At 36.0% G+C, this 11586-nt stretch overlaps 1 protein-coding gene across 2 annotated transcripts in view; it reads right to left on the bottom strand.

The window, feature by feature from the left end:
• Positions 1-741: 741 nt before the first annotated feature.
• CWC22 (CWC22 spliceosome associated protein homolog) overlaps positions 742-11586 on the bottom strand; it is a 35182-nt gene continuing 24337 nt past the window's right edge. For both annotated transcript variants that reach the window (XM_055812064.1, XM_055812065.1), the window contains exons 15-20: positions 10925-11002; positions 9643-9795; positions 8634-8761; positions 6841-6942; positions 6550-6746; positions 742-3273 (exon numbers count right to left, since the gene is read on the bottom strand). In XM_055812064.1, the coding sequence (XP_055668039.1) occupies positions 2687-3273; positions 6550-6746; positions 6841-6942; positions 8634-8761; positions 9643-9795; positions 10925-11002 (1245 nt within the window). In that variant the 3' untranslated portion in view covers positions 742-2686. The remainder of the gene's footprint in view (positions 3274-6549; positions 6747-6840; positions 6943-8633; positions 8762-9642; positions 9796-10924; positions 11003-11586) is intronic.

Below are 11586 nucleotides of genomic sequence, written 5' to 3'. Positions count from 1 at the left end.
GCAGCAAACAAACCAGCCCCCAAAGCTCATGTCGCTGTGCAACTCCAGGAACACCCTCATTTTGAATACCACATGCTGCTTTGATGTCCTTTCCCTTACAAATAGTACAGTCAAATAAATAAAGGGCAGGAGGACTGATCAGGGCTACGGAGCAGTCCTGCACAAGGAGAGATGACTGGTGAATTTTAGCTTCTGCAAAAGAAAGAGTAAAAGAATATATATATATAAAAATCCCACACAAGACAGCAAGCAGGAACTGCACACTGTTATTCAGAGAACACATTGGAAAATAGTAAAAGTGATCAGGCAGAAGCTATAAAGGAAACACTTTTACGTGTACCGTACAGTAAAATATTGGAACTGCTGGCACCGGATGCTGCAAAATCCCCCCCAAATGAGTTAAAAAATTAGGCCACCCAATGGGCAAGGCCTTATTCAGATGCACAGTGCCTCTGGCTCAGGAACCTCTTAAGCAATAGTCTGCTAAGAACGGGGAAGAACACGCGACCACTGCCTCTCTCATTGTCTTACTCCTTCTAGCGAACACTAACCTGCCCACAGTAGTAATGGTAAAAATAACAGCTAGGTATTAAATATCTATTACTTTTTTCTGGAAATAAAGAAACAAATCAAGAAATTGTAAATGCAGCTAAGACCCGACCTCAATGCCTAACCTCACCTTTGTCAAAGACCACCATATTTTTATCAGCCCATATGAAATAACACAAAGAATTGGAGATGTTTAAGTTGGCATTTCCTGATTCATTTTCAAGGATCAAATGCTTTATTTTTTAATAAATGTTTTAATGTTTTCACATTTATTATTTTAATGTAGTCCCATTTATTATAGATGTAATTAACATGCTTGTTAACTTGAACAGAATATCTCAGAAGTTATGGGTTAATAAAATTTATGCTATTAAACCCATAACATAGTAAATGAAGTATTACTCTAGATAAATTAAGTTTGTACAAATAAACCATTATGAGTACAAATAATTTTCAATAATGTTCATAGAGAGCTATCAAAGCAGCTCTACATTATCAGCAGAATTCTTTTTAGAAAGCATTCTTTCAAATTGTTTTCCTGGAATTAACACATACTGCCAAAATGCACAAATCATTTTGAAAATGAGAAGTGCGTTGGACAAAAAACCACCACAGTTTAAACAACATATACCTTGTGATACCGCTACAGCATTTTTAGCTGTGTGGTATATAAGATAGAAAACTTATTTTTTCTCTGAATTTATTTTCCATGCAAATATTTTTGACTCAAAATGTTTTATTACATGAAAGCTTACAGAACTAAGTTCTGATAAATACAGGAAAAAAATTCTGAATATGACATTTTTCTTAGAAAAATGTTGACAAGATTTAGGCAAAACTGATCTATTTCCTTAGGAATTGTTCTATTTTCTGTTATAAAACAGCTCAAATATTTTCTATGCTTTATACAAGATGAAATATGATGTACACATGAAATATGTTTCACAAAGTAAAAAAAAAAGTAGTGACAGCCTCAATTACATAATATACAACCATTACCTCTGTCCTTCCTACTGTCCACACTATTTCCTACTTATGCCAAAAGACTTAAAAAATTCTCCTTTGTTATTAGTGAGATTTTAAGTCTTAACCAGATGATTTTGATTCATTACTCATACAAAGAATTCTGAGCTAGTTGCTTCAAATGACTCCAGGTAGAACCATTATACATTATAAACTGCTGCAGCAACTGAATTCTACCCACCAGCCCCCAAAACTTTACTTCCAATAAACTTGAGCACTTCACGATGTGTAGTTCAAAAAGTGTAAAAAAGTTTTTTGGGAAAAATAAAAAAAAAAGTGTATTTAAATTTTATTACTATTATTATACACTGTGAAAGATGTTCCTTAAACACTTCCTTTGCAGGGCTAGTTGAAATGTATGACTTTAAGAATCAAATTTTTATTTAGAAAGGAAAAAAAAACCCCTCAAAAAAAAAAGCACCACCCCACGACATTTCTTCCCCTATCTCTAAAATCACAAGTGTGACTAGCTCAGGATGTTACAGTATTAAAAAACATTGTGAAAAGTAACAGAAAAAGTTGACACACATTCAAATGTGAAATTTAAAACAGTAATATTGCTTTTCCAATTTTTAACTCTTGAAGAAGAGGAAAAAAAGTCACCTGAAGTATTTCCTGAAAATATTGGTCAAACTTGCTTTTATGTCTGTGCAGCTGAAAAAATATACAGCTACAGAATGCCTGAAACACTTGCGATGTTTGAAAATTTTCATAAACCCTTCTCATGTAGCATTTGCATCATAATCTGCAACACTTAGATTTATCACCCTACCTTCAGTATCTTTCAATTAACAAAGTTAAAAACCAATGCTTTTCAGACCATAAAGGTACAAACCCCTGAAACTGACAAAAACACCCGTTTTGCTAAGATCTTAACAGTTTTATTCACAAAATAAACAGCTTTGCCTTTCCAAAGTAAGAATTTAAAAGAAAGCCTCATAACAATACTTAGAAAAAAAGTGGTACTGAAAATTTGAAAAAGTCTGAGAAAACTTACAAATGCAAACTATCACTTTGTACAAAATCTTTTTTTTAAGGAAAGTTCAGTAATAGATTTTAAAATACAGTTTTAATAGCTCAGAAATGCACATTGATTTCAAACTCTGGTTAGGTATTATTTTCGTCTGTGTGGAGAACTATCCCTTCGTCTGTCCTCATTCTTTCTGGGTTCTCTGTACTGGTCAGAGTAACGGCTGTGCTTCTCACGGTATTTCTCGGAACCATTTCCGTATCTGTCTTCTTGTTCCTCCTCTCTTGGACTTGAATTGTTATGGCCTCTCTCTCTAGATTTTGATCTTTCTCTTTTTCTGCTGCGATGTCCATTATCTTTGCTCCAGTGTCTGTAATTTTCATCATCAGACAAAGAAGCTCTTCTCTCTGCTTTCTTCAGTTTTGAATTACTGTGTTTATTTTCTAGATCCTTACTTCTTTCATGGTTCCTATCCTTTCCACTATGGTAACCATCTCTGCCATTGGACTCATCTCTGTGATGGTATTTTGATACGTCATCTCTCCTGTGTGATTCTCTCAAGTTCCGGTGATTTCTTTCTGATTTGCTCTCAGTATCACTTCTTTCCTCTTGCTGACGCCTCCTCATTTTCTTTTCAAGTGATTTCCTTTTCTGTTCTTGTTTTTTCCTGGAAACTTTTTCAGATTCTCTATTCTTCTTTTGCATTCTCTTTCTTTTGGCCTTAGGAACATCTGAAATTATAACGAATTATGGGAATAAGGTTGTATTTTAATTTACTATGCTTAACTTATTAAACTATGTAGAAAGTTCTAGAGAGTTTTGCCAGAGAACATTTTTGTGTACATATCTGAACAAAGGTTTCAAAATAATGAGCTTAGATGCTATTGCCCCCTCTCCAGCCCCCAACTGAGCGTCTCATGCAACGGGGGAAAATTCAGCCATTCTTTAATTGAGCAGGGACTGATTATTTTTAAGTGTCTGCCCGCATTACAGTCCTTTTATTTTACATAAGGAGAAATTCTCCATAAAAGTGTGAACTGACTATCAAGCCCAGGACTACGATCCATTTTTCCTCTAAGCTTCAACAGTTCTCAGTAACTCCACTGTTCGCAACACAAGAACCTCGTGTTGTCAAAAATGTTCTGGGGTGATGTGTTGTGACCTTAAGAGCATACAAGTAAATTAGGGAATAGCCTTCTGCATTTATCCCATTTACTACGCCTACACAGGTACCAAGATGTAATGCAGCTCAAACAAAAAAGAAATTTCTTCCTCAGTTTATAAAAAACACCCAACAAACCTGCACTTGAACGCAAAACACTACTAAGCAGTCAGTGTTAAAATAGAGTAACTCACTAAATGGGAATCTGACAAGATCTGCAAACCTGTTAACCAAAAAATTCTTGAATTATGTGAGATGTTTTCATATTTGAAAAGATTTGAAATTCTATGTACTGATGAAATTCCAACAATCTTGCTTCCACCCCTCCCCGCCCAGTTAACTGCTTAAGAGGGAACCGCTCAAATTTGTACAGATACGGCTGCCACTCACAAGTACCCATCAGCAGGGCTTTTATCTCTTGGCTATCTGCAAGTGATGCCTGACTTTTGAGACCCTCTACCCATCATCATCTCCTTGTAGACTTGATGGAAAAGGACCAGGCATAGGCTGTAAAGTCATACATCAAAGCACTCCCACAAATAATTTTTTTTTTAGAAAGATCACCTTTCCCAGACCATCCAGTCTCTAGAAAATTTACTTTTCCAATTACTTCCTGGAAAAGCTTATCAGTCAGCGGAGATTAAAAACAGCAGATGGGGAAAAAAAATCTCCAACATTATCCTATGAGGAAACAGTGGCATGATGAAACTGCTTCAGATAGTGGTACCACAGCAACATAACAATGGCCCTCTGGCTCATTTTCAGGAGAAACAGTGACAGCTTTGTCAACAATTTAATTAAAACTATTTCTAAATACACAGTTGTCCTCATCTCAGTGGAAGAGGCCCTACTCTTCCTATTTGTTCTTTATAAGGAATCTCTAGATTTCACTTGACGGTACTTATCAGTAACAGCCACTTAAAACAGTCATCAATTCACCTTATCGTATGAAGTACAGTACTATTAGCTAGCTGTTTATATAATCACCTTTTGAAAATACCAGAGCCATAAACGGATTTAATAGTACGTCACCTGCATTCTACAGCAGCTGGCTAGCCTCACATCTGAACTAAAGCTTCCAGGCATTCTGAGAAAATGTGATGATGGATCAGTTCAGATAGATTAAATACATAAAAGTTTTTTTGAAGTGTTTTCCCAGAATCAGAAAAAGACCTGAGCAAGTAAGTACAAAGGAACAAGATGCTTGATTACAGGCAAATTTTGTGTTCTCCTGGACCTGTTTTGGTTGGACTAACTTCTTCAGAGCAATGCTGAGCTATGTGGTAACATTCCACAGATTAACTGTCAGTAAAACAGTAATCTCCAATTTAGCGGTATGCTCAATTTCTAACCTGTAGGTTTTCTACTTTCACTTATACACAGCACTGTTAAAACACCGTAATAAAACGCCTTTCAACTCTACCAAGTTGTTAGTTATAACCAGTAACAGACCTCAACCAAGTTTACCATTAAAGAATAGTTATCTCTAATTAGCATTCTGACCACTGTATCTAAGTACACAAGAACCAGGGCAAAAAAGTGAAACCAGGCTGCAAAGATATAAAAATGGAAGTTTTAATGAATGTGTTCCTGAATGAAAAAAGGCCAAAGAGTAAAAATGAAGGTCCTAAATTTACAAAAATAAAGTGTTTGTACTAGCAGACTGCAGACTCAGTTGGTTTGTCACTGAGGACTTACCCCTCTGGTTCTTATCAAACAGCTCAGCAGAGCCGCAGCTGTCTATGCAGGAGCCATCTGGCTCTGCTGAACCAACGCCTTCTCTGACCCTGTTTAACTGTGCCCTCCTCTAATGCTTTGCTGTCATTAATGCGGTTAATGCGATGACACACAAATCAGACTCTGTACAGTAAGACTGCAATGGAGAACAGGGCATTTCCAAAGCACGAGCAGTTTACATTGCTTTTATATTATTAATCAACATTTTCATTTCAAAGGCACGTAATAAATCAAATTAACTTTGAATCAGCAAGGTTCTGTACTATAGAAAGTCATGCTGTGTTATCATCTGCTCACGTTACATACAGTGGGGGACACTGCACACCTTAACCCACACTAGCATGTACTTTGTAGATTGAACAGTATTTATGACACTTCATGTCAAATAGAAGGTTCTATTTGCAGGATAGTATAAGGTGCTGAACACTAAGTATAATGCATAAAACTACAAAATACTCAGTTGTCAGCAAAAACATTCTTCCTTGGAGATCTCTCTACAGACAAGAGCCTTCACTGTATCGCCACATAAACTCTTCCTGAGGAAAAGGAATTAGAAATGGAGATCTGGAAGGCAAATAAAATTTAAACACACAACTAGAACTGAACAATGTCATTTCTGACCCATGAATTAGTACGTATTTATAGGGAAGGACACAAGTAGTATTTCAGCTCACTCAATCAAGCCATGCAAACAGAAAAAAAAAAAAAAAAAAAAAAAAAAAGAGAGTTGTAGACAGGAGTCTCTACAGCTCAGCAATAAACATCCCACAGAGATACTGATAGGGAATGACTCTAATCCCTCCATCCTCCACTACACTGAAGTGATAGTACTGTGCAAAAGGTATCAACTGTGTAATCTACGGAACAATGCTCCTCACATATTTAAGTCTCTAAAAATGGAATTCAGTTTTTCTGAATCTAAAATACGTTTCCATGAGCAAATTTAGTATTTTAAAACTTTCAAGTTGTTTTTTTTTAATTATTAGTTCTTAAAGCAGAGAAACTAATACTCTAGCTAGTTTTTCCTCAAAACAAGCACACATATAGAAACAAATAGGTACACAGAAGTAACTAGAAGTAAATGGTTGTAAAACTACTGTTTAAGTACCTGAGTCACTACTGTTGTCGCTGCTCGATGAGGAGTCACTGCTGCTGGATGACTCTGAGCTACTACTGCTGCTGTCAGAATCAGAATCTGAGGAAGAGTCTGTCTCTGAAGATGAAGATGAATCTGATGACTCAACATCTTGTTTCTGTGTCATTATCAGTTTTGGTGCATTTTTAAGATGCTCCCGTAATTCATCCCTAATTAACAAAATTTTTTTATTATTATTATTTTTCTTTAGCAGAGGGAAAGGAGAGAAGGAAAGTAAATATGAAATCAAAAAGTGTTCCTCACGTTAGTCCTCCAAGGCCAATAGAAGTGAAGAAATTGATTGCAAAGCGAGTGTTCCTTGGGTTATCCCGAGGCAATAATCCCTCAAAGAAAGGCTGCAATGTTCTGATGGAAAAAACACATCTAAATTAAACACCATGCAAGCTTATCACTAATTCTCATTTACACTGATAAACTGAAAAAGAAACTGCATGTATCTCCATAGAACAAAAGTTTTATCTTCATGCATTTTTCAATACCTTCATTGTTTCTATCTGATGTATCTAATCAAAATGCTATTTAAAAACTTGCCATTTTATGAAAACAAATTTCTTCACACATACAAGAATTACGTACATACTGTCAGATTATGATAACAGAAAGCCTGATTTTATGAAGCCCTGAAGAGACCTGTGAAATCACAGTAGCCTGTGATAGCAAAGGGTAATACTTGGTGACCGAGAAGTTCAAAGATCTAAGTACCAATCCTGAAATCCCACCAAACAGGGCCCTAAGTACAGTTTCAAGTTTAATTTTACATAAACTAAAGCATCTACTAAATTCTCCATCATACAGAGAAGAAATCCCAGTTTACAGGAAATAGCTCAAGCAACTGAAAGGAATACTGCCAGAATGCAACGCATTAAATCACATACAGGCCTAAAAGGATATATTACTTACACTACACTTAAGGATAAGCAACCAATCCTAAAAAAAAAAGTTTTGTTAGAAAAAAAGTCACAGTAACAGTGCCAGGTCCTGCACTTGGGTCACAATAACCTCATGCAGTGCTACAGGCTTGGGGATGAGCAGCTGGAAAGCTGCCTGGTGGAAAAGGGCCTGGCGGTGCTGGCTGACGGCTGGCTAAATGTGAGCCAGCAGTGTGCCCAGGTGGCCAGGAAGGTCAATAGCATCCTGGCTTGTATCCACAATAAGTGTGGCCAGCAGGACCAGGGAAGTGACTGTCCCCCTGTACTCAGCACTGGTGAGGCTGCACCTCGAATCCTGTGTTCAGTTTTGGGCCCCTGATGGCAAGAGGGACATGGAGGTGTTGGAGCGTGTCCAGAGACGGGCAACGGAGCTGGTGAAGGGTCTGGAGCACCAGTGTTATCAGGAGTGGTTGAGGGAACTGGGGTGGTTTAGTCTGGAGAAGAGGAGGCTCAGGGGGGATCTTATTTCTCTCTACAACTGCCTGACAGGGGGTTGTAGGCAGGTGGGGTCAGTCTGCAACAGGACAAGAGGAAATGGCCTCAAAGTTATGCCACAGGAGGTTCAGACTGGATATTAGGAAAAATTTCTTCACTGAAGGGGTGGTCAAGCATTGGAACAGGCTGTTCAAGGAAGTGGTTGTGTCACCATCCCTGGAGGTATTTAAAAGGTGTGCAAATGTGTCACTTAGGGACATGGTTTAGTGGTGGACTTGGCACCGCTAGGTTAATGGTTGCACTCTACAATCTCAAAGGTCTTTTCCAATCTAAACAATTCTTATGATTTATTTTACAGCTGTATAGCTGACAATACATAGAAACAGACTTGCACTTCAAAAATTCTTACACAAGCTGAGTATCATTGGGAAAACAATAAATAAAAGATACATCTCCTAAATAGCCATGCACATACATAAACCCAAATTGATGGTAGCACACTCAGCTAATGGGACTCTTTGCAATGACTAAATCTGTACATTAATATTCTTGAAGTACTGTAGCTACAGAACTGCAGTCTTAGTTAAACTTGAAAACAGAGTTCTTATCTGCTCTTTTTCAGATAAAGAAACTAATCAAATTTACAGTTTTGAAAATAAATTTTCAACTTACTCATCTTTTAATCTTGCATTTAGATTAGGTAGTCCCATATATTCACTGAGCTCCTGAAAGAATATTTTTACAAAAATTCTACTGGAGGATGTGGTAGTTTCTTCACTCAGTATTATACATTCAAGGACCTGAAAGTATTTAGAAAAATATTTAGAATCCCCCCCTTAAGTATAAACACATGTTCTTTTATTTACCTAAAACCTTTGTTCTTACAGAATAACCAATTTAGACTGATTTTGAATACACACAAACACACTCCCAATAACATAAGCCCTGTAATTCCTAGTCAAGACTTTCTTCCTCAAAAATTCTTTTATACCACCTGGGAGCAGCTTCTGATCAATTTATGCTAGTAATTCTTTAAGGATTTATTTTATTCAGGAAAGCTCCACAAGAGAAAGTCAGATGTGTGAACGTCTCACAATTAAAGATTAGGGACTGCAGTTCTAAAGGGGTGAAATATCTGGACTGACTTGTGCATGCCTGAAGAATGACAATTAGGCTAGGCTACGAACCAAGAATAAAACAGTATGAAAAGAGAAGTTACCTTGACACTTATTTCTTCATTTTTAATGTCACATCATTATATCTCAGTATGAAAGACTATTTTTAGTTATTTGGCACTTAAATGATAAAATGGCAGTATTTTTTAATTTCTTATAGTTCTGCTATTTACATTGCTGATTAAAAGTTCAAAATTCTAAAAAAAAAAAAAGTACATTTTAATCAACCAATTCCACCTGAGCTCCATAAAATAACAGCTTAAATCAACTCCTTAAGAAGTGGGGGGAGGGAGGATCATGATGCACTGGAGGCAGAAAGAGGAGATGGAGCAAAAGAATTGTTCAACAGTGTCTGAGAAGATACTTAAAATAATCCAGTTTGCTAAAAATACAAGTAGTTTCAAATTGTAGAATAAATACTAAAACTAATGTATTATGCATTATTTCTGAATACTGGAGATTAATTATTGAAAAAGAAATCTAGGACAATAGCCTTTTTCACTTACACTCCAGGGAATTGAATCGGTGTACAGGAGATGAGCAAACATCTTGGCAACGTTCCTCAGTTTGTTCGTTTCCAAACGATGAATAGTATCATATTGTTCTTTGAAAATAGCTTCAAAGGATTCCATATATTCTTTTTTTAACATGCAGAAACGCTGCGACAACATTGCACAATTCAAACAACCAGATTAAACAAAATATTAAACATGCAAATAACCTACATCTAAGTGACCTAATGGTGCAAATATTTACTGAACTATTTTCCTTTTAAATAACCATTTGAGGAGAAGAACACACCTTCAAATGAATACATTTTATTGTTTTAGCAGTTTGTCAAAACAAAAAGCTTATCTGCATTGCAAAGTAGTAATTATCAGTTTTGAACTACAGCAAATTATCCAGCAATTTCCTTGACTTCTGTACATCCACTATTTTCACCTGATGTAACCCCATTAAATGTAACTTTTTTCATTACATCATTGAATGACTATTTAAAATTAGAGAGGCAGCAGGGAACACAGAGGCAAGATACTCTGGATGTAAACATTCCAAAGAACATGGAAATTAACGTTCATATTCTACCAAACGTGTAGATTTGTATGGTTAGTGCTTTGTAACCAACTGTCAGCAGAAGTACCACCTCAAATACTGGATAAAATAAAATACAAATGGAAAAAAACCTTCCTTTCAGCATAATTACTCCCTTGAGAAGTAGTTTATCTTAACTAGTCAGATCTGATAATATCATAGATAAGGAAAATTTAACTAAGCGATAACTGCAACTAAATTAGCAATTAGTTACAGAAAAAGAAAGAGCTAGCTGTTTACTGAAAAACAAACAAAACCCACACACACCCACAACCTCAGGACAGTAAATATTCAGTCTTGTACTCTAAATAAAACCTACTAAGAAGAGTCTCCAAACTTCATCCTCAGCACTGTAAAAAGGGTATTTTATGGTACCTCATAATACTTTTACCCCTCTTTAGTACCATTGCTTTGCCACTGATTTATTGCTCTATCGCAATGAGAAAAGAGGGAGGCAAAAAAGCAACAATATGAAATGAGTTCTCTCATTCTGAACTCACTATGTTTACCATAATCAAAATGTTAATTCAATCCACTAAACACAACCAATCAACTAATATAACCATTTTCAGAATGATAAAAAAACTGTTAGTTTCATTTATCCATTAAAGCTTGTTTGACACACAAAAATTAGAGTAAACTAATGAAAAATGAAATTAACTACTATGAAGTGTAAAATCTAAAACCACAACTCACCCCTGCCAGTAACCCGAAGAATTTCTCATACGTTCTTTGCTGGGCACAGCAATCAAGTATCATATTGCAGAGTTCTTTCTGGTTTAAGAAAAAAAACAGTAAAATATTTCTCTAGGTAAATTCACTCTAGCAGCAGAAAAACCCCATCATTACTAAGCACCAAAATACCAGAGAAAGCCTTACCATGGTTGTGAGCTCTGAAATAAGAGCATTTACATAAAACTTCATTGGTAACTTAATTTCTAGAAATTGAGAAATTCAGAAAGCTACTTATCTGGGACATGCATATGAACTTTTGCCATTCAAACTCCCTGTTCTGCTTAAGCTAAAATCTATGAGTTAACACACTGTACATCTAACCAAAAAAGATCAAAACTAATTCACAAACTGACTATACCACAGTACAAAAAGGAGTTATAAAATAGAAAGGTAAGGCTTTGAGGGCTTTTTTTGGTGGTTTTGGTTTTGTGTGTTTTTTGGGTTTTTGTTTGTTTTTAAATAGTACCAATCCCTGCATTTATAGAAAATGAAGATTCTTTGCAACTTCCAAACATCACAATGGCTTCAAGACAAGCCATTTGGAAACTCAGATACAATGTGATGCTTAGCAGCCTATTTCTAAAATCAGACATTATCTGTAGATTTTGTATGTACTAGTATCT

This window comes from Falco peregrinus, chromosome 8 (assembly GCF_023634155.1).
Source record: "Falco peregrinus isolate bFalPer1 chromosome 8, bFalPer1.pri, whole genome shotgun sequence".
In the NCBI taxonomy this organism is placed as follows: Eukaryota; Metazoa; Chordata; class Aves; order Falconiformes; family Falconidae; genus Falco; species Falco peregrinus.
This window is presented reverse-complemented; position numbering and strand designations above follow the sequence as displayed.